The sequence below is a fragment of the Orcinus orca genome, chromosome 10 (genome assembly GCF_937001465.1).
Source record: "Orcinus orca chromosome 10, mOrcOrc1.1, whole genome shotgun sequence".
Classification (NCBI taxonomy): domain Eukaryota; kingdom Metazoa; phylum Chordata; class Mammalia; order Artiodactyla; family Delphinidae; genus Orcinus; species Orcinus orca.
Genome location: NC_064568.1, coordinates 64985179 through 65008876, shown reverse-complemented (window position 1 = coordinate 65008876; position 23698 = coordinate 64985179). Strand labels below are relative to the sequence as shown.

The 23698-nt window shown below is 45.8% G+C and overlaps 1 protein-coding gene across 9 annotated transcripts in view; it reads left to right on the top strand.

The window, feature by feature from the left end:
* LRRC1 (leucine rich repeat containing 1) overlaps positions 1-23698 on the top strand; it is a 172036-nt gene that overhangs the window by 47333 nt on the left and 101005 nt on the right. Inside the window, exon 3 of one of the 9 annotated variants that reach the window (XM_049716245.1) lies at positions 9451-9556. The exons of 7 other annotated variants lie outside the window; for them this stretch is intronic. In XM_049716245.1, the coding sequence (XP_049572202.1) occupies positions 9451-9556 (106 nt within the window). Of the gene's footprint in view, positions 1-9450; positions 9557-21218; positions 21265-23698 lie in introns of those variants that run through there. One more of the 9 variants, XM_033424291.2, reaches the window with a different exon arrangement.

The following is a 23698-nucleotide window of genomic DNA, read 5'->3' as shown; positions in this document are numbered from 1 at the left end:
GGGGGCGGACCTCTGAGGCCAGCCTTGCCTCTAAGGCTGTCCTGCGTCTCCCTTACCTAAGGCGTATGTGATTGAAACTGCTCTCTCTTGTCTTAGGGATGATCTCAGTTGTAAAGACTGGCTGGCTATGAACTCTGCAAGGAAGCAGTGACTTTGAAAAATGGTCGCTGAAATCACACAGTCCCAAGAAATCAAATAGTCATTTTGAAATTGGCATTAGGAAGGAAGAGAAGCAGGGGTCCAGAAATACTTGAGACAGAGGAGAAGTATTGGCTTTAATTATCTGGGAGCAGAGAACGCATAAAGCTTGAAGGTTGCAGTCCTGTTATTGACTCTGATGGGAAGAGATGCTCTGTGGGAATTCAGCATTGTCAAGTGGCCAGTTTTACCAGATTCCACATCAGCTGTGTCTTTTCAAATATTCAGAGGAAGAAAGAAGGGCTACGTGCCTCTTTCCACATGTCCATTTATACCTTCCAGCATGTTGATAAGAGGAGGTGAGCTTTCACTGTAGTCGTGTCAGGTCACACAGTGTTTTATCTCCCTGGGATGCCTACCCTCCTTTTCTCCCCGCCTCATTTTCAACCTCTCCTTCTGCAGGTGTTGGACTTTTGTGACGGATCCCGCAGATCGGCTCCCTTTTAATCAGGCTCTTGTAGAAATGCTGGGGGAGTTAAACTCCCCCTTCGCCTATTGGCAAAGCCTTGCTCTGGCTCGTGTGTGTGGTGGGAATGGGGTGGTGGTGGTGGAGGGGCCTTTCTTTGTGGTTGTGAAAAAACTGCACAGATGACAGAGCAGAACAAGGTCATGGTTTTACTATAACCAACAGGAACGTGGGTCTGGAGCTGTTTCCAGGTCAGGCAAATCTCCCTATGTCTCCTTTCTCATTCTTCTGGCCCATAAAATCCCATTAATGTGAGTTTCCTAGGCAGCTGAGTAGGTGAATCCAGGTTACAGAGTCTGCAGCCTGAGAGGCAGTGGGAGGACCCGCACTTTGCGTGGATGCAGGTGTTTGTAAGGGTTTGGGGCTCGTGTCTGGAGCCCCGTGTGTCTTCTGCAGCCCCAGCGGAGAAGGCCCTCTCCGTGATCAGAGGCTTTTCCTGCCCAGTCCCTGGGTTGTAGCAGGGCCATGGCCAGCACTGGCCACTGTCGTGGTAGGACCTTTGTTGCCTTCCTCAGTTCCTGATTTTCCGGAAAGTGTCGCTCGCCCATGGAGGAGGGAGGCAAACGAGATGTTGGTGTCAGACCACTCAAGCCCTTTTGGATCAGTGCTTGTCAAACTTGACCGTGCCATGAATTACCATTGGATTTTGTTAAAATGTAGATTTTGATGCAGTAGGTCTGGGGTGGGTCTGGAGATGCTGCATTGCTAGGAAGCTCCCCAGGGATGCCAAACACACTGAGGAGGAGATCTTAGCCATCCCCACCCCCAAGCCCGCTCCTAACAGCCCCTCAGCAGCTTCCTGTGGCTTTGAGCCCAGGTTCGCTGTTTCTCTTGGTCCCGCACCTGCCCATGTGGAAGGTGGGAAACCTCCAGGATATTCCTGGCTAAAGGGTAAGAGGCTAGAGCTGACTGAAGTTCAAGTCGGCTTTGATTCCAGGAGCAAAATTAGACGTTTCCTAATGTTCCCTGCTCAAGGGAGGGAGATAGTACTATAGGCTTCAAGTTAAGGTCTGATGCAGTTTTCTGTGGTGAAGCGCATCCGCTTTCATGCCCGGACTTTTTGTCTGTTTTCTCTGCTCACTGATTCTTAGCTCTTGGAGACAAATGCTTTCTGGATACGTGAGAAGAGGTACTACCCCAGAGTACTATCTCGCTGTCCACAAGTGTAGGGTGGACTTTCTTAGTGCATCATGAGTCCTGCCCAGAGGGTTAGTAATTTGAATTTTATAGTCTATGCTGTAATTCGACTTACATCACAGTACTGTATCATTATCTGTTTAGTTCAGTTTTTTTCCCCCAAAGTGTTAGGCATACGCCACCAGCACTGCTAGAGAAGATTTTAAGTGGTACTGCAAAACAGCAGTTTTTAATATTGAATCAGAGCGAGGAAGTTATCCTCTTTCCTTTTTATTTAAAATTTTTTTTACTCCCTTTAGGTTGCTTTCTGTAAAACTTAATCGCACTATATTGTATTGATTGTTATATTTATCTTTTATATCTGGTGATGATAATGGCTTTCTATTCATGTTAGTGATTTAAAAATAAATCTTACTCAACAAAGTTGATTTAAAAGAGTGAGGTAAATAATAAAGAACACAGGTGCTCTGCCAGGATGACAAAAATTGTGAAGGTAGAACAGGGATGGATGAAGTTAAGGAAATGCTATTAGTATTAGCACAGCCAAAGAAGTCATGAGTTTATTTCTCTTATGGGGCAAGTAATACTGCATGCCGAACAAACATGGCCAGAGACTGCACATTCTGGAGAATTACTTTGCAAACTTGAGTGAACAAGAAACTAAAAGACAGTTTTAGTACAAAACCCTCAGTGGCACTGGGACAGAGCTTCAGAGTTAGGAGATGGACAGCTTATCCAATCCGTCAGCAGGATCATCATCCCACAAAGTCGAGAGGCTAGACTTGGATTAAATGTTTGGGTTAGTTGCCCTCTGTACAGCTGCAAGATGGGGATCAGTGTCTGTGCTCTGTGGCAGTGGGTTTGTTTAATGAAATCTAAGATCAATTTTGAAGCCTGCTGAAATGCCCTTGTATAACAGCACGTCTTGGTGCTTCTGAGTGTGTCCTGAAAAAAAGCTCTTTCTGGCAAGCCAGGCAGCCAGTGCGCCTAGAAGTCCTCCTTCTTGGTTATGAACAGTTAGTGCTTTTTGGGGGTAATAACTACATACACCCACAACAGAAGTGTGACAGAGGCCAGTTCTCGCCCACGCAGGCTTAAGACTTTACACAATCAGGCCATTGTTCCCTTCTCTGTCTCTGCCTAATTTGGGGCCAGGCTTAGTGCTCTGCCTAGCACACCGCTGGATTAACACAGACTTAATCTGTGTTATCAGTCGGTGAGTTTCTTTGTCACAGTCACTGTGAAAATGGTACAGGAGACACCCCTCAAAGAGAAGCCCCACAGGGCCACTCTGCCTTGAGGGTGGAGAGCTGACAGTTTCTACCCCAGACCTGGCTTGGTTGTCTTTACAAGTACTGCCACGTTCCTATCACAGGCCCTTTCTCTGTCTGAACTTTTTACCTGTTCTTTTGTTAGGGAGAGGGGTTAATAATAGAAAACATATAATTGCCTTCCACTCACATTTTAATTCCAGATAATAATAATTATTTTCAAAGTGGAGGTGGAAAGAAATTTGGCGTCTGTGACGTTTTCTAATCACCTTTCCATTTTAAACACTGAAAGAGTTGGAATAAACTATGCAAACAGATCCTTCCTTCCTTTTTTTTTGTCCCATAAAGAAACATCCATGATATTTTATCAGATAAACGTGAAAATCTATCACAAATTAGTGATGCAAATTGTTAAATCCGAAGGGAAATTTTGACAGCAATGCCTCTGCTCAAAATGATTTTGGAACTCTTTCAGAATTTGTCACTTTGCGTATCCTCAGACCAGTGGTTTCACGTTTTCGAGTGGATCAGTTTTCAAAAACAACCATGCATTACTTAAGGCTGACTTAGGTAAATAAACCAGGACACTGATAATTTTATAGTACTCAAAATCTGCCTCGGATGGCAATTTCAAAAAAGTATAAAAGAGTAAACTATTGTTACTCTTTATTAATTCATATGGTTCTCTCCCACTTACCAGAAAAATTGTGGCTGTGCTGAATAAGTTGTAGGTTTATATAACTTTCTCTTTCTTGTTTTCTCTTTAATGAGCAGGTTTGTAATAGAGATGGTGCCCTGAGTTTGAGGTCAACACCTCTGAATATATTTTTTAGGTCAGTACGAACTTCAGTCAGTCCTGGGTTCTCTAAACGTTTAGAGATTGTCAGTAGCTCCTCATCCCTCCTCCACCCCTCCCCCATTCAGTCATTCACTCAGTCCTGCACTGCTCTGTGGCCGGGTGATGAATTTTCCAAAACAGTGTTGGATTTACACAGAATGGGCTAAGATGAAGGCACATAATTGTAGTGTTTTCTCCTGAAGTAAAACAAAACCCTGGGCATATATCCAGAGAAAACTCTAACTGGAAAAGATACATGCACCCCTATGTTCATAGCAGCACTATTCACAATAGCCAAGACATAGAAGCAGCATAAGTGTCCATCGACGGATGAATGGATAAAGAAGATGTGGTATGTGTGTGTGTGTATATATATATATATATACACACACACACACAGGGAATTATTATTCAGGCATAAAAGGAATTGAAATAATGCCATTAGCAGCAACATGAATGGACCTAGAGATTATCATACTAAGTGAAGTAAGCCAGACAGAGAAAGACAAATACCGTATGATATCACTTATATGTGGAATCTAAAATATGACACAAATGAACTTATCTGTGAAATAGAAACAGACTCACAGACATAGAGAACAGAGTTGTGGTTACCAAGGGGGATAGGGGTGGAGGAGGGATGGATTGGGAGTTTGGGATGAGCAGATTCAAACTATTATATATAGGATGGATAAACAACAAGGTCCTACTGTAGAGCACAGGGAACTATAGTCAGTATCCTCTGATAAACCATAATGGAAAAGAATATGAAAAAGAATGTATAGATATGCATAACAGAATCACGTTGCTGTACAGCAGAAATTAACACATTGTAAATCAACTATACTTCAGTGATAAAAAAAAAACCCAACATGTGGAATGCCAGTCTCTGCTCACTTTCTAATTAGGCAGTTTTCCTTGGTATCAGGTTGACAGTGCCCAGCTGTAAAAGTGGTTGAGGGTGGGTGGCCATGGCGCTTCATTTTTGATTTTGAGGTCACCTGTTTTGTCACGTGACTTGGGCTGGAGCCAAGAGATGCTAAGCCTCCAGGCAGCTGAGGGCTGGATGGCATCTCTCCCTAAGAATGGTGACAGCAATATGCTGCCATGACCAGAAACAATGCTCTGAGCTTATTAAGCTAGAAAAGACACGTCTTAGAAAAGGATGAAGAAGCCGAGGAGGAAAGGGGGACTGAGGAGCAGGACTGAGAACTGAAACTAGAGGATTATATATAGAAATGATTTGGTTTTTATTTTATTTTATTTTATTATTTATTTTTAAATTAATTAATTAATTATTTAACTGGCTGCGTTGGGTCTTCTTTGCTGTGTGCGGGCTTTCTTTAGTTGCGGCGAGCGGGGGCTACTTTTCCTTGCAGTGTGTGGACTTCTCTTTGCGGTGGCTTCTCTTGTTGCGGAGCACGGGCTCTAGGCACAGGGGCTTCAGTAGTTGTGGCACGCGGGCTCAGTAGTTGTGGCTTGCAGGCTCTAGAGTGCAGGCTCAGTAGTTGTGGCGCACGGGCTTAGTTGCTCCACAGCATGTGGGATCTTCCTGGACCAGGGCTCGAGCCCTGGCTCGTGTCCCCTGGATTGGCAGGTGGATTCTTAACCACTGTGCCACCAGGGAAGCCCAGAAATGATTTGGTTTTTAAATTGACTTTGTAAGTATTGAATATGTCCTCAGTCTAACACACCTGCTCCAAGCTAATAATAAATTTTGATTCTTACATCTTTTCAGTTTGAAAAAGCCTTGGATCCAGGCCATTTTTTTTTTTTTTACTGTTTGTGGTTATCAACTATAGCTCATAATTATTATTTTTTTAAATTCAAGCAACATTTATTGAGTACTTACTGTGTTTGTGTAAGGCTCTTTGCTGAATTCTTCTATCCCTTAAGGAGGTAATTCTACAGGCACAACAGACATATGTAAGTAATTTAACATTGATGGCTTATACAGTTATACAAATAAAGTGCTCAGGGCACACAGAGAGGTGTCAGTTACAGTGTAACTGATTTGAAAGAGACTTGAGAGAATAATGGGGATTTTTGGTTTGAAGTTGGAAATCATGCAGTCTTTAACAATTCTTATACTTGAGTTGCAAATTTGGAGGGAGTTGAAGAGTGGACTCCTCAGCTGAGTTGTTGTTTGTTGGAAAAATTTTTCAAATATTTGTTATACATTTATGGAGTCAATGATATCATTAAAATGCAGATATCTCAGTGCTTGTCTGTTGGTTACTCACTGAAAATGTTAAGATTCATCCAAAATCAGAGAAGAGGGAATTCCCTTGTGGTCCAGTGGTTAGGACTTGGCGCTTTCACTGCCATGGCCCTGGGTTCAATCCCTGTTTGGGGAACTAAGATCCCACAAGCCGTGCTGCGCGGCTAAAGAATTCTCAAGGGCTCAACAGAATGAGAAATTTTATTGCTGATCAATTTACAGTCCCTTCCAGTGTGTGTGTGTGTGTGTGTGTGTGTGTTTTTGGTGGGGGTGTGTGGAATGGGGAGGTGGTTGTGAGAGGCTCTCTTCTGTATATTCAGGGATCTATATATCTTCCTCCTTGGATGCATGTGTTGCTTCAACTAGCGGCCACCAGGGTCCTTGTGGGAGGGGAAAACGGGGTTTGTGCCTGGGTGATTTTTATGGGCTGTGTTGAGAAGTGGCCTACGTCATCCCCATCCATGGTCTGTTGGCCAGTTTCATGTCCCCAGCTTAACTGAAAGGAGGTGGGAAGTGCAGTTAGGTATTTACACAAGAAAAAGAGAAAGCCAGCTGTTGGTAAGGCGTGAGCAGCAGCTGCCCCAACTGGCATTTAATTGAATCCTGGAATTGTACGGTTTTATGTCACTGATCACATACAGGCCTAGTAAACACACACACACACAGACACACACACGATTCTGTTGCACTGTCACAACCTTCCAGTGAGTGACCCATGTGCAGGAAATTCAGATGTGTGCCCCCAAAGAGGAAGGGTAGCCTCCTTTCCACACCTGCACGGAAATGTGTAAACCCAGACACGGATCGACATGATGGGTGGCCACCCATTTGCTAACTGCATAAGACCTGTGCAAGTATGCATGATTTTTTTTTTAATTTGAATTTTTAGAAACTGGTTTAAAGTATAATTTGAAAACAAGAGTTTTATGTATGAGGGGTGTTTGAGGCGCTTGCTCTGGTGAACATGGGGTCCTGAAAGATTTTCAGGACAGGGGTCACCATCTTGGATAAGTTATTTCAGTTCTCTGTGTCTCAGTTTCTTCATCTGGGAAATGGTATTGTGACTCTTAAAAGAGGCTGTGTGTGTAAAGGGCTTAAAAACATGCCTTGCATGTAATGAACACTCAGTGTTGGCTGCTGGAATTAACCCTGTTATTGTCCTTTGTTTTGGGTCATGAGGATCTGCACTAGGACTGTGAGAATAAGCATGCAGGGCAGGGGTGAGGACACGAGCACGTCTGAAGGCTAGAGTGACACAGGGAGCTTTCTACCTGAAGTGATGTCTAGATACTGTGTGCCTTACGCTAGGCATTGTGCTGTTTCGTCACACCCGTATTTTATCTACTCAACGCACCAATCTTGGGAGCTGGGTAGAAGCATCTCAGGGTGACTGACGAGGATGAGGAGGCTGGGGCTTGAAGAAGTTGTGGTATGCCTCCAAGTTGTATTTCTAGTTAGTGATGGAGCTGAAATGGGAAACCCAGAGGGGTGGCACTTTTCATTATTTGGGGAACATTGAGCATGATAAAGGTAGAGCTGATAGTTCTAGTCTATTTTGAGAGAAAGAATACAGGCAATATTTATGACTAAGTGCTCTTTGCATTTGGAGATGAAAATAGGAAAAAGTCATCCTAAGAGAGTTAAACTCATGAAATTCTACCTAGTGAATGAATTCAACCACCAGTAGAACTGGTCCACCCTATGAGGTGATTTGTCCATCTTTTTTTTTTTTTTTTTTTTTTTGCTGTACACGGGCCTCTCACTGTTGTGGCCTCTCCCATTGTGGAGCACAGGCTCCAGATGCGCAGGCTCAGCGGCCATGGCTCACAGGCTCAGCCGCTCCGCGGCATGTGGGATCTTCCCGGACCGGGGCACGAACCCGTGTCCCCTGCATCGGCAGGCGGACTCTCAACCACTGCGCCACCAGGGAAGCCCGATTTGTCCATCTTTTATGTCCAAAAAGGAAATATCATCTAATGAAAGAACATAGGGCTTTCTTGGGATGCTCTGATGTGACCCTTCTAAGGTCATCGTTGTGCTGTCTTGGCAAAAGACCGGTGTGTTGCCAGAAGCGTAGAACAAGGAAAGCCAAAAATGAAGACTGTATGGGGCTTTACCTTTGAAAGAAAAGTAAAGAGATTAGACAACGTGAACGTCCCAGGTCCCTTGGAAGTAGGTGTGGCCCTCTCCTATGGATAGGACTTTGTCTCTAACTGCCAGTGGCTAAGATCATATCATGTTCTTTTCTCAGAGTGTGAATATTCTGCAAGCACTGTGATGGGGCGTTTTATTCTTGAAAAGGACGCTGAAGACAGGTGACACGCTGACATGTTGACATCAGTACCTGGCTCCATCGGCATACAGATCGATCACTGGTCCCACGTGAATTTACTTAGCGTGGCACACATTTTCGTAGCCTTATCTTCTCTGAGCACACTGTCACTGACCTGGCGACTGGGTGACTCACCTGCTTAACCCACCGACATTCATCTCACCCATGGAGTACACCTGAGGCTCTGCCTGGGCTAGCCAGCAGGTTTCCCTCTGGGAAATTCTTCTTTGCAACATAGAGTAGCCCCAGTTTAGCTGGTGTCCTTTTTTTTTCTTTTTCCTCACTGTACTTAAAGTGAATTCCATTTGACCTGTCCTTGAGAAGACTGGGGAAGGGTAGAGCAAGGAATTATCAGGATCGTTGCTTTTCCAGCTTATGTGTTTTAAAGCACATGTTGCTTGTTGAGAATTAATAATAAGGAAACGTAAAGAAACACTGTTGAAAACCCAAGAGAACTGTGTGAATCTTTATCCCCAGAACACTTACTGAGGGCTTACTGTGTACGAGCTGTGAGGCTAAGCAAGTGCGTCGTGTGTTATCGCCTTTAATCCTCAAACCACCTCCAAGAAGGAAATTTGCATCCCCCTTTTTAAACAGGTGAGAAAACCGAGTCTCAGATTTAAAAACCTTGTCTTTGGTGGCAGGGTGAGTGAGCAGTGGATCCAGGTTTGTTAGATTCCAGATCACAGTTCTGTCTCCCCAATAGAAAAGTGTCATATCTTACTACCCAGAAATAGTCATCATTAATGTTTTTATGTTTTCTCTTTATCTTTTTCCTTTTCATAACCTGCTTCACAAAAATTGGGGTTATGCACCACATAGATATTTCTGTCTTGCTTTTGTTCACTTCACATAGGTTTGCGAACATTTCCCAAACCTTTATTGTTAAATATTTAACTGTTTTAACAAGGCAGATTCATCAATAACTCTTGCCTTTTCGTCTTTCTGGAGAAAACACGAACTGATGTGTAACTTTAATGTCAACAGGAAGCTACAGGTTTCAAAGGTAGGATTGGTGTAGATAACCAACAAGATGGAGAAATTTCCAGAGGATGTGATAAGTCAAAGGCAGCCAGACAGAGTGAGGCAAGAGGTGAGTAAGAAGTTTAGAAGTCTCTACCTGACTTAGGATTCTCGTGCTGAAATCAGTCAGGGAGACACAGCCACCCCCAGGGCCATGTGGCTGCAGAGAGAGGGACACGGGAAAGAACGTGGGCAGAAGCAGACCCAGCACTAGCGCTCCGCTGCTTTTAAGGTTCTGTGAAGCAATCAGCTCCGTGTTTACCTGACATACGTTTTGTTTGTGAAGGTGCTCAGTGGAAGTGCTATTGCACGTTAAGGGTTGATGCCCTGGAGTGTTTAACTTTGCTCTTCACCCTTTGTTTGATGGCGTTGCAGGATGTGAAAGCATAGGCTTCCTCCATTCAGTCGGGTGGATGAGTGGTAGACCAAGAGGAACAAGGGGGCCTGAGCAAGGTAGACAAACATGGGAGGGCCAGGTGCCAATGACTCCACACGCGTCCCCAGCAAAAGGCGGCCTGGAGCTGGGGAGTGGGGTGGGGGAGCCCCAGGTAACACCACAGAGGCCTCAACTAAGTCGGGGTGGCAGCAGGCACCCCGGGAACTGAGTGGGTCACGGGTGTTCCTCCCTCCCTCACCTAACTCGGGCCTTCATAACTTTTTTTAAATTTAATTTTTATCTTGTATTGGACTACAGTTGATTTACAATGTTGTATTAGTTTTAGGTGTACAGTTAAGTGATTCAGTTACACGTATACAGCCATCCATTCTTTTTCAGAGTCTTTACCCATATAAGTTATTACAGAGCACTGAGTAGAGTTCCTTGTGCTTTACACCAGGTCCTTGTTGGTTGTCTATTTTTATATATAGTAGTGTGCATATGTTAATCCTAAGCTCCTAATGTATCCCTCCCCCCGCCACGTTTCCCCTTTGGTAGCCATACATTTGTTTTCTATGTCTGTGAGTCTGATTCTGTTTTGTAAGTTCATTTGTATCTTTTTTTGTTTTTTAGATTCCACATGTAAGTGATATCATATGTTATTAGTCTTTCTCCATCTGACTTACTTCACTTAGTATGATAATCTCTAGGTCCATCCATGTTGCTGCTAATGGCATTCTTTCATTCTTTTTAATGGCTAATATTCCATTATGTGTATGTACCACATCTTTTTCATCCATAAGTCAGACCTTCTTATCAAGGTCCCTGCCTTGGGCTTTTGTCCTGGACCAGTCAGCCTTTATATGTGACCCACTGGACCATGGCAAAGAGGTCTCCCTGTAGCTCGTTGGCATTTCCTAAGCAGATGGTCTTCTGGAGACCTTCCCTGCAGCCAGCTGAAGTTATTCTTATTTCTAAAATGCCTCTTGACTGTGCTGGCAACCATTCTGACCTTCCTCAGGGATCCAGATGGGAAGAGAGAAACTCAGATAAGCGTTCTAAATAACGGCAGAGTATTTCCAAAGGCCCAGCAAAGCACTGGTGAAGTCTTGGCCGGAACGCACACTTCACTGAGATAAGGGACAAGGGAGCAGGAACAGAGTTTTAGAATGAGTTGTATTCATTTCCTGAATTTTTAAACTAGCACCAGGTATTCGAGTTCTGTGCTAGGAGCCAGTGGTAGCTGGCTAGTGGTAGATTGGCGATGGCTCTCAAGGGATTTAGGGGACAGGAATGAAAGGACCAGGTCCATCTGCGATGACAGGACGGTGTCAGAGGTGTGCCTGAAGGAGCCCAGGGTGGGGTGGGGTCTCCGTCATTCCTGGGGAAGGGAAGAGTATTAAGAAGACTTCCTGGGAAAGATGACATTTACTCAAGCTCTGAGGAACAAGTTGCAGGTAGAGACGAAGAAATGACAAGAAGGACAAGAAGGATGTTCCTGGGCAGATGATATAGCATGTGTGTGTGTGTCTGAAGGTCTGAAATTTGGGAAACGCAAGGTATTACCGTAGCGCATGGCAAGAGACGAGGCCGGAGAGAGGTGGATGGCGGCGGGATCACGGGGGCCTGTGGGCTCGGCTAGGGAGTGTTTTCTTGAAACCCGGGGGGTGGGGGTAGGGTTGGCGCTGTGAAAGGGTGTCCAGCCGGGGCGTGACTCCCAGGTCTCCCGGCACCAGCAGGGAGCATGGGGTTGAATGGGGGCAGCCTGGAGGCAGAGGCTAGGCATCCATGTGGGTAATGGAGAGACTGGAGGGGGGGGGCAGGAAAAAGGGAGATACTGGACCAGGCGTGTGGGTGACAGATGGGGAGGGGATGTGTTGGATGTGGAGGAAAGGGCGAGTGAGAGGTCTGCGACTGGGATAAACTCCCACTTCCCACCGTGGGGAGACGGGAGACGCAAGACAGGACAGGACTGAGAGCAAAGATGAGGGGGAGATGCCTTTGGAAGATCCCAGTGGAGGTGTTCGGTGGGCAGCTGAGTATCAGGGTCTGAGGCTCAGGGGAGGTGAAGGTTAGGGAGGCATCCTTGTGCAGGGGATATCTGGGGCTGCGGGAATGAAGGGCAGGGGCGTGCAGGATGTCACCATTTAAGGCAGAGCAGAGGAAGATCCAAGAAGGAGCGGCGGTTGGTCTGCTCAGCAGTGCTGGCTGGTGTCACAGACAAGCCGAGCGAGAGCGTGGCCGACTGCCACCACGTCAGACTCCCCGGAGGACTGACCTCACGGGTGGAGCTAACGCTTGCAGATCAATGGATGGAGTTGTCGCCACAGATGAGACGGTCCAGGCACGGCTGTGGGAAGGCAGGACCTTGGGGAGCACCGTCGTGAAAGGACCGATGAAAAGGAGCCTGAGACAGAGGCTGGGAAGGAGCAGGTGGAGAAACGGGAGCATCCCAAGACCTTGCCTGGGAGCCAGATGCGGGAAGCACATCCGGGAAGGCTGCCTGGAAAAAGGGGCTGGATGGGCAGTGAACGTGGGCTGATTTGGCATCTGGGAGGTCATCTGTGACCGGAGAAGCAACGCCCGAGCGGTTTATGGCATTCATTGCTTGTTGTTTTGTGCCTTTCTCCGGACTCTCTTTGCGAGATCAGAGAAGTGCTTGAAAAACACCTGCAGCCCCCATTTCCAGGAGGAAACAACAGCCATCACGGTTTCCTGCTGGATCTGCCAGTTCTAAGGCACGGGAGCGACCCTGACGTGATGTGTGTCTTGGACGGCTGACCGTGATATAATTAATGGAGGAGTTTCATAAGTTGGGTCATAATGTGTATGGGTTTGATGGGTGTCTGGCATGGGAATGAGCCGTCTCAGGCACACCCAGAAGGCAAAAGGTGGGGGAAACCAGTCACCAATATTCTTTTTTCTGGAGTCTGGTCATCAGCGATGGTTGGGACGAGAGTGGACTCTGGCATTTTAAGCCTGGTTATTCCATGTTAAGTGTTGAGGACCACAGACAGTGTTTCTCCTTCTAAGATCCTTTAATGGTTGCATTTACCCATTGTATTTCCAAGTTTATTTCACCTTGGGATTTTTTTTTTTTTTTTATAATTAGGAAAGCAGTATATGGTTCATTATAAAAAGTCAATGGAGGCAAAGTTTAAGTCATCAACCTGCCCTTCCCACTCACAGGCTCTCCCCGCCCTGGTGAGGTTGCCCGTGTTGGGTGTCACACTGCACTGGGCTTATTTTTATGACACCTCTCTTCCCCACTGCATTTTAAGATCATTGTGGGCAAAGGCCGTGCCTCACCTTTGCCTCCTTAGCTTCTGCAACATAGCCTGACATAAGTCACCAGGGTTCACCAAGTATTAGCTGCGTACATAGTCTGATATAGGGACACGTGAATGAATAGGGTGCTCTCTTAGGCTTTGCCCTTGCTTCCGTTTTAACTTCAGAGAGAAACTGGATACAAGAGGAGAGCCCCTGTTCTTGTCGCTTTTTGATTTGTAGGGGCGCTTATTCTCTGAATGGTGCTTTGTAACAAGGTGCAGGGTCTGCAGCCCCTCTATCCAGCCTTAGGTGCAGATTTCTTGAATTATGTGAATTAATCAGTTCAGAAACTGGTAGATGGCTGGCAGAGAATCAATGAAATGTGAGGTTTAGCACTTCCATGGCATTATAAGGTGTGATCTTTATAACGGATTTTAAGTTCTTGAAAAGAAGCACATAGGAACTTCGAGAAAATTTTATTGTGCTTTCTCTGCATGCCAGGAGCTGGCATGTTATCACAGATAGAGCAGAAGGAAGAATCCTGTCCAAGAAACGACAAGCTACAGTCTCGCCGCAGAGGCCTACAGACCATGTGGGCAAAACCATGCTTGTAGGTGTAAAAGGGAGGATGGAGAAAAAGATGACAAAGTCCAGCAAATCAGAATGTCCTGCTGACCATCAGACCACAGAGAAAGGGGATTTCAGATATGATGGGAGCAAGAATTCTTTCTACCTGGAAAGTTAGACTTTGGATTTTGGTCTTCCTTCCTTCACTTGGAGCAGTGTTTCTCCAGGTGGGCTCTGGGACCGCCTACGTCAGAATCTTTGTTAAAATTGCATATTTCCCACCTTCCCCAAGGACTACACGTTCAGAATTCCCAGAGCAGGATCCCCGGAGTCTGCATTTTAATCTCCAGGGAAACTCATGTAAATTAAATTGGAGCCAGGAGCCACTCATTTAAGAACCTAACCGTAACCATAATTTGAAAAGATACATGCACCCCAGTGTTCATAGCAGCACTATTTACAATAGCCAAGACATGGAAGTGACTTAAATGTCCATTGACAGATGAATGGATAAAGAAGATGTGATTGATATATCTGTCTATCTCACAGATACACAGATGTATATATGTTTACCCACACACACACATACACATATATACAATGGAATACTACTCAGCCATAAAAAGAATGAAATAATGCCATTTGCAGCAACAGGGATGGACTTAGATATTATCATACTAAGTGAAGTAAGTTAGACGGAGAAAGACAAATATATGATATCACTTATTTGTGGAATCTGAAAAACAAAAGATACAAATGACCTTATATAGAAAACAGAAATAGACCCACGGACATAGAAAACAAACTTATGGTTACCAAAGGGAAATGGGGGGGAGGGATAAATTAGGAGTTTGGGATTAACAAGTACACACTACCATATATAAAATAGATAACAAACAAGGACCTACTGTATAGTACAGGGAACTGTACTTAATATTCTGTAATAACCTATAAGAGAAAAGAATCTGAAAAAGAATCTGTCTGTATATATCTATATGTCTGAATCACTTTGCTGTACACCTGAAATTGTTACTAATATCATACCTTTTCTACAGTATTTTTTGGAATAGCATAAACATGTTTTTGAGCCCTTTTTAGAATACTTTTGCACTCTGTTTTCTAGTTTAACCTCTTTTCTTTTTAGGGTTAGTGTTGAAAAAGTGTACTTGTATTACAGGTAGAGGGAGTTCTTAAAAATTGATTTTATCTAAAAATGGGAAGGAGGCCGTTAATTAGATTCAAACAGACCCCCTTTGCATCTTTACCCCACCTCTTCCCCCTACTCTTGTCCCCATCTTCTTCCAAACAACACGACAGCTTTACTTTACCTCCCATCACTGTTCTGGCTCCCTTTGAAGCAGTCTGATCAAGCAGGCGCTCAGCGCACGTAGCCTTACGTGTTGTACGCTGGGCTTCCGTCTAAGAGCAGAAATAGCTTTACTCTGGAGGTGGATGGTGGACAGGAGCTGTGAGTAATTGTCGGGTAAGTTGGGTACCACACCAACACAGCCAGGGCCTCATCATCAGTGGGCCCTGACCTGGCTGCATCTTAGATTCACCTGAGGTAGGGTTTTTTGTTTTTTTTTATTGCCATATAGTTGATTTACAATGTTGTGTTAGTTTCTGGTGTACAGCAAAGTGGTTCAGTTATATAAATATATATTCAGTTATAAAAATATATATGTAAATAAATATGTTAAAAATATATTCTTTTTCAGATTCTTTTCCATTATAGGTTATTACAAGGTATTGAATATAGTTCCCTGTGCTATACAGTAGGACCTTGTTGTTTATTTATTTTATATATAGTAGCGTGTGTCTATTAATCCCAAGCTCCTAGTTTATCCCTCTCCACCCCCTTTCCCCTTTGCTAACCGTAACTTTGCTTTCTATGTCTGTGAGTCTGCTTCTGTTTTGTAAATAAGTTCATCTGTATCATTTCTTTTAGATTCTACATAGAAGTGCTATCATATGATATTTGTCTTTCTTCCTGGATCCCACGCAGGCTGACTTACTGCAATCTCGGGCGATGATGACACCAGGTGATTCTGATGTGCGTTCAGGGCTGAGAACCAATTAGGTTAAATGCCTCAGTGTTTCTCGTGGGCTTGAAGACCCTTTTACTCTGCATCTCCAGGAGAGCTGGATTAAAATGCAGATTCCTTCTCCAGACCCTAGACCCTGTGAATCCGTTGGCTCGGAGTGGGCCCAGCCCTTTCATCGAGTAAGCGCTCCGAGTGATTCTTCTGTTCTGTGAAATTTGGTAATCCCCAGCCTCTGGGATCCTCAGTGTTTTTTTTGGCCCCGGGTTAGGGATGTGCCCTGGGAGGGGCTGGTGGGAACTCTTGACCCTCAGCGTTCTGGCGAGTTCCTCTGGGCCAGGAGGCTTCTCCCTGCACTTGTGGAGAACACACTGTCGCCCCCAGCCCTGCGCCCTGTCCTCTGTTCTCTTTGTTCCACAGAGCGTGGCTTTAGGAGTCTGAATGACTCACCCCAGCCTGTGGTCTGTCAGTTGGCAAACACCGTGTGTGGTGTGGTGGTGTGAGAGGATGTTTATCTCAGCTGACGGTCACAGATGCTAACTGGAAAGGTGAAGTACACTTATAGAGGTGTCACGAGCAGCACGGGGCCAGACCCACGGAATCCACGTGCAGGGGGACCCTGACCCAAGGTGCTTATCTGCAGTTCAGGGGAGGGAAAGGGTGTGCGGTCTCAGAAGATGGAGGGGCTTGGGGGAGAGCAGAAGCCTTCATTTCTGGATCATAGCATCCTGGATCCATTGGAAGACCTCATTTCCCTAGAGAATTTTGGTGCATAGATACCAGGAGTTGTGATTTTGTCCATATCAAATGGGAGTAATTAAAATGAGCGGTAATTTTGAGTGACTGTTAAAATAGCTGATGAATACAAATATTGTTTTTTGGTTTCGATATTTAGTTGCTGTTATCTTGAGGTTTAAGTAGACATTATTTCAAAGTCCTATATATTTTATTTTGGGAGGAGGGCAAATAGAAAGAATGCCAAACTGTCCACATTCCCCCCAACCCCCCTTCTTATTCGGTATGAAACCTAACATTTACTTTTCTGTAATTCTTTCTTTCCGGTGAAATTTTTTATTTTTTTTTCCAAAACAGGAGATCTTGTATCTCGGGACATATTTGTGTTTATTGAGCCAACTCTGCTGGGGAGGAAGAGCTGAGGAGTAAAGGTTATTTTTGTAATTGTGGCTGGAATTAGGTGAAAACCCTCTGGGCTGGGAAAATTTGTTCCCAGCACAAGTTACCAAGACTCAAAATAAAACTTTGACAAAGGGCCCGTGTCCCACCTTCCCCATGCACCACGCAGAGGCCACGCCAGCCTTTCTGCCCTGCACTGTCTGTTCCCATTTTTCCTTCCCGATGCTGGAAAGGCTGCCGGGGCAGGAATCACGTCTTTTGTCTACAAAGGCCGGCTGCCTCCTGGGCGAGTCCCTGGGTGTTGGAATAATGTGATAACTGAGATGGTGCCTTTGAAAACAAAAAATGTCCACTTCACATTATTATTTTTTTCCCTGCACACCCTGAGGAGCAGCTGGGGCAGCAAATGCAGACTGGGATCACGCGTTCATACTGAGCCTTTCTTGACAATCCCAGGTATTTTTAAGCAGGATGGTATCAGGCAGCCAGCAGTCAGCCAGCCCGTTTGGCACACAGGGCCCTGTTTTACCTGAGTAAATAGTCCTCAATGAAGCAGCATGATGGTACAGAGCGAGCCTGAAGTCATAGCATTCAGTATTTCACCACGGCCCGGCAGCATCTCTTTTCACGCGCTCATTCTGTTCACGGCTGGTTGTTTAGTCCTTGTGTTTGAATCCTGTCTTTGGCCAGGCCTGCATTCATGGTGTTTATGCGTGACGGGATCCCCCTCTCCATGCCAGGGTGAGCCTCCCGTCTTCCCTGCCCACTGCATGCACCTCGTGGATGCGGGGTTCACTGTTTGCTGAGCATGTTTCACGTTGGGGGTTTTGTCACCTGCCTCTGCTGTGGGAATGGGCATCTCCCAGCCTGTGGGCTTCTCCCTCGTCTGCACCCGTGCCTCCAGGTGCCCCTTCCGTCTTTCCCTGTGGATGTGGACAGGGACGGGGTTCTGAAGCCTCCACCCTCAGCCTCCCCACGGCCCTGCATCCCCTCCGTGCTGCCTTCTGAGCAAAGACGGGCATGAGCACCCACGCTCCTTCATCCTACTTCTGTCTGCCTCTCCGCGCCCCCCGCAGATGTCCCAAACAGAAAGATCAGACCCAAGCACGCTACAGTGAACTTTCCCCTTGACCTTGGTTTTCTCCTCAAGCCATAACCCCCTCCCTCCTCTTCCCCCTGGATTGCCAGGCCTTTTGATGGCACACTCCGAAGTCTCCAGGCTCCAGGCTCGCAGACTTTCAGATGTAATGGAACAGCAGGATTTAGTTTAGAGGGATTGTGACACAGGATTGCTAAGTCTTTATTTTGGTAAGAACTCATTGTCATTGAGTAAAAAGCCAGGAGATTTCGAGGCCGCAGTCAGGCTATAATCTCGGATTAAACAGAGCCCAGAGGACAGTGACCCTTGTCAATACACACATCTGGCTTCATGGTCGGAAAGTCGTGCCGCTGTCTCCCCGTTTCCCCATGTTGCTGACCAGGAGCCCCGTGTCTGAGACTGGAGTTGGGCAGCTGCTCTATGCCCTCCGTTCCTCTCTGTCCACAGGAACCGGCAGGCGACCTGGCTTCTCCACCTTTGCGGTTTGATTCCCCTCAAACCACTCTCTCTGTTGGCGCCTCTGGACGGTGGCAGCAGATCCCTACGGCCCAGCCCGTGTCCCCTACCTGCTGGCCGCACCATAGACCCACCCCCTCGGGGACCCCTTTGCTCCCTCGACCTCTTGGCTCTGCCCCCAGCTGCCTGTTGGGGGCTCTCACAACAGAGTTCACCCACCCCGTCTCTGGGTGAGATGACTGCCCAGGCCTCTCTCGGAACCGCGGGCCTGTATTCCCACCTCGTCTGTCTCCCCAGGTGCATTTCCTCCAGCATCTCTTTCTCCAGCACGTTTGGAACCGATGGAATCTGACTGTCCTCTTCCTCGCTGTGAAGCAGATGGACCCGAATTTCAAAGCTCTGCTCCTCCACACGTGAGCACAGTGACCTTGGGCTGTTTAGTTAATGTTTCCAGGCCTGCTTCTGCATCTGCTTGCGGGACCACCACCATCCATCCCACTCTTTGTTTTTGGGATTAGATGATGCATGAAGACCCTCAGAAAGGCATCTCTTCTTATCTGGGGCCACACGGTCAAGTGGTGTAACAGGGTTCGGAGGAGTTCCTCTTTCAGACCTGTACCTGTCACTTCCTGACCTTGAGTCTGTCCCCTGCTGTTCTCTCAGTGCCTGAGACCTGCTACTTGTGTCCAAGGTGGCGGTGACAACAACTGTCAGGTGACCGATTGTAAAGGGGGCTTCTCAGAGCTCCAGGCAGTGGGGAGCAATTTCAAATCTTCCTCTAAAGTAGAAGTACTGTGCTAAAAAGTATAGGTGTATATGTGGTTGAAGGGAGGTGTGTGTGCGCATGCCTCCATGGCGACCAGCACTGGCTGGTGGGCCCTGGTGCACATTTATTCCCAGGACAAGTCTCGAGGTGGCTTGTGGAATGTCACCGCAGAGGCCAGGGGAGGTTAGAGTCTGGTACCCGGGTGCCTCTGGGACGGCCAGGTGGCTGTTGGGTCACCTCTGCCCCTGGATCTCTGAGGGCAGTTCAGGGGTGGCTGTCGTTGCCATGGCGCCGTTTGCTTGTGCTGTCTTATTTTTTGTTTGTTTCTGATGTGGTTTAGTATCAGTGATGCGTTGAGGTACTGCCCTCAATGCCTGACGGTTCGTGCAGCTGCACATTTCTCTGAGATGGGATACTGATAACAAAATGCTCAAGTAGAGACTCAGTTCCCTCTGTGCTGACAGAGGTCTTGAGGACAGTTTCCCCTCTGGTCTGAGTGTGTCGGGGTGAGAGGAGGGGGGGACCATGTGCCCCAGATCCCACATGTTGATAGAAAAAGTGACAAAGCCAGCCTGTGCCCCTCGGGGGAGAACACCTCCCCCCACCTAGCCCTTTACATTTGTGTACTTTACCACGTTACCCTGTACATCATCTCATCGTACCTCTCAGTAGCCTGGGGTGGTGGACAAGGCAGAGAAGGCCAGCAGCCCTTTGCGAGGAGCAGGGGCGCCCGGCAGTGAAGGCATCCCCGTGCGCAGGGCCTGGAGTCTGTCTCTGGATCCCAGGCCCAGCGCAGTTGGTAGGTAATTCAGTAGTGTTGCACGCCTGCTGCGGGCCTGCAGACTTTCGTTCTGCTTCGCATTTCATGATCTCTTGGTGGAGAGAGCCTCGTACTGTAACTGCGGACCTCAGACAGGTCTTGAACCCAGGAGAAGAGATGCTGTTTATATAGAACCAGAAGAAATGCCAGTGAATAATTCAGTTATTCAGAAAGAACTTATTCCGTTGAGCACAGGGGCTGCGATCATAGACTGGACAGGCCGTTCGTGCACCGTTCTCTGTGACAGGAAATGCCCTGGAAGGTTCTAAACTCCTTAGAAGGAGTTAGAAGGAAGGTCACACAGTCCAGCCTGTGCCTATCCCAAGGGGGGACCCTGAGATGGTGACAGCTTTTCAGGAAAGGGCGTGGTCCACCTTGAGGCTTCTGGGCATCGGACTCCTTATAGAGGATAGCAGGCTAAGGCTCTGTATTACTTCTGAGGGTTAGGGGGCTGGGGAAGGTGGAACCCCAGCCTGATATGTTAAAAATGGATGCTGAGAAAATAGGAGGAGTGCCAGGAAGGGCAAGCACTGTCCTTCTAAATCACTTTCTAAATGACAGTATCTGCGGTGAAAAGTGTATTCTCTCTCAGAAGCCCTTGGGCTCATGGTGCCAGGACGGTTGTCTGCTTGGTGGTGGTGACGATTTTTGGCACTGCAGAGTTTAGAACTGATTATCAGTCGCCTGTATACAGGTGGTAGTGATGGTTATATTGGTAAACAACAGATTCAGTATTTTTATTTTTGAAGTGCAACCACATCTCACTAACTCAAAGCAATTCTGATTCAGAAATGATGGTAGTTTAGAATGGGTCTGAATTGAAGGTTATTTTAAGAAAATGGTAGGGAAGAGATTACTTAATTTTACAATCATTTTCAGACATTTCGTAAATATCAAATTTTATGCTTTTGTTCTTGGACGTATATAAGACAAAGCCAGTTTAAATACATGAAAAATATGAGTAGAGATTTTTTTGTTTGTTTCACCTTATATAGAAGCTTGAACTGAGCTGAATGTTGGCAGCTATAAGTTTGGGGGCACCTTCTTTAATGAGAGGAAAAACCTCATGAGTTATTTCTAGTATTTGTATGTAAATAGATGTTCATTCAGGGTTTTATTCCTTCTCGGATAGAAGCAAAAGCCCTCTCAGGCCTCTCATCTCTATTAATAACGCCACTCTTCTTCAAATTATTCGGCCTTCATTTGTAGCAACATGGATGGACCCAGAGATGATCATACTAGAGTGCAGTAAGTCAGACAGAGAAAGACAAATACCAGATGATATCACTTATACGTGGAATCTAAAATACGACACAAATGAACCTATCTGTGAAACAGAAACAGAATCAGAGACATAGAGAACAGACTGGTGGTTGCCAAGGGGGATGGGGGTGGGGGAGGGATGGAGTGGGAGGCTGGGGTTAGCAGATGTAAGCTATTATACGTAGGATGGATAAACAACCAGGTCCTACTGTATAGCACAGGGAACTATATTCAATATCCTGTGATAAACCATAATGGAAAAGAATATATATATGTATAGCTGAATCACTTTGCTGTACAGCAGTAATTAATACAACGTTGTAAGTCAGTTATATTTCAATAAAAAAATTATTTGGCTTTGAATGGAAAATAGTGGTCCTCTCTACTGATCCCCCACCCAGTATAAAAAAGAGGTCCAGTAGAGTGTACCATGTGCTTTTATTTGTGTGACTCTCCTTCATTCTTTTGCAACCCTAAGCTGGAGCTGTGATTATCCCTCTTTTAGAGAAGAGGAAACTCCTTGTCTGGCAAATTAATTGTAAACAGCTCAGCCTGGCATTGGTAGTCTTCTGTCAAGAGATTTCTCCGGCCTCCTCTCCAGACACCCGCAAACTGATATCCTGAAGTTCAGGCAAACTGTGCCCAGGGCCTACCCTCTCCCCACTTTGCATCCAGTGTCACATTCCTGCCTATGCTGCTCCTCTACTCTTATTTGGTTCAAAGTGTAAGTGTCCTTCTTTGTTTCATTTTCTCCCTTCTCTGAACTTCTGCAGCACTTAAGGTATGATATACTGGTATTATTTGAAAATATCTGTTGATGACCCATTTTACAGATAAGGAAATTAGGCACAGGTAGGTTAAATAGTTTATCCGAGGGTGCAGACCTCATAAATGCAGAAAAGGTTGGTGGTCAGCCTTGGCCTCATTGAGAAGTGGTTTTTGTCTATAGTTTTTCATATGTTTAGTCTTAAACCTCACATTTGTCCAGAGCAAAACACTTGGAAGACAGTTAAAGGGGATTGCAGCTGGGAATAACCTGCAGCCTTTATACTATCTCTTGTAAGAGATCTGGGACCAAGCAGTTTTCTTACTAGTAAAACAGAGATAATACCCACCCTACAGGGGATATTTCATGACTCAGATTAGAGAGCAACTGTCTTTGCAGAGATTTAGCAATGTGAGTTTCTCATTTATTCATTCAGTACCTGTGGGCTGTTTAAGCTTAGTACAGTCACCCCTCGGCCCCCGTGGAGGACAAAATACCAAAATCCGAGGATGCTCAAATCCCTTATGTAAAATGGCATAGTATTTGCATATAACTTTGCATATCTTCCCATATCCTTTAAATCACCTCTGGATTACTTATAATACCTATTACAATGCAAACAGTTGTAAATACAATTTAAATACTGTATAAATAGTTGCCCAATGAGGCAAATTGAAGTTTTGCTTTTTTTGGACCTTTCTGGAATATTTTTTTAATATTTTGATCCACAGTTGGTTGAATTCCCAGATGTGGAACCTGTAGGCCGACTGTACTATGTCAGCTTTGGGGAAACAGCAACAGACAAGGCCCACATGGTCTTTCTTCCCAGTGAGCCTAGAGTTCAATAAGGGAGATTGACCATCACCAAACAATTATTTAACTAAAACTGTAACAGATTTCAGGAACCTGAGAGCACGGGGATCCAACCGAATCTTGGGGCCCAAAGGAGGTGTCCCTGAGGGTGTGATATTTTAGCTAAGTATTTAAGAAGGAACAGACGTTCCCTTCCTTAGTTTTCTGCTCTGATAATTTTAGTAATTTAAAGCAAACCAGTAAGCAGGACTCTTCTAGCCACACTGTTGCCTTCCTTGTCTAAAGCTCTTATTTTTACAGGCAAATACCTTCTTTTCAGTTAAATTAGCAACATGCGTATGGTAGAAAGAAATGGTCTTTGGAGTTGAGACCTATGTTCTGTTTGCCGATCTTGTGTACAAACTGGTTTGCCTAGGGATGGAATGTCTTCCTACAAGGCAGCTCTGTCTGGACTGGGTCCAGCTGTGTTCTCTGGAAGTTGCTGTTGTTACCCTCAGATACCCTGACTCCAGACCAGCCCCGACCAGAGTTCATGTGTTCCTTGGTAGGCCCATCTTCCTGAGCTTCAGGGATGTTTCTGATGGTCTGAGAAATATTAAAGACTTCTACCAAATTGATGTGCCTTTCCTCTTTCTCTGTTTCCTTGATCTTTTCCTCAGATCAAGCAGAAAGCTGCTGTACAGTGTGTGTGTGGGTGCCAGCTTGATCTTCCCTAGCACTTGTGAGGTGACGGGTGCAGCCCTTGCACCTCTTTTTTCAGCCTTATAAAAACTGCTCACTAGGACCTGAAATGGTGGCCGAGGAGGGACAGTCAGGAGTGCAGGGCTGACCAGCACCTTT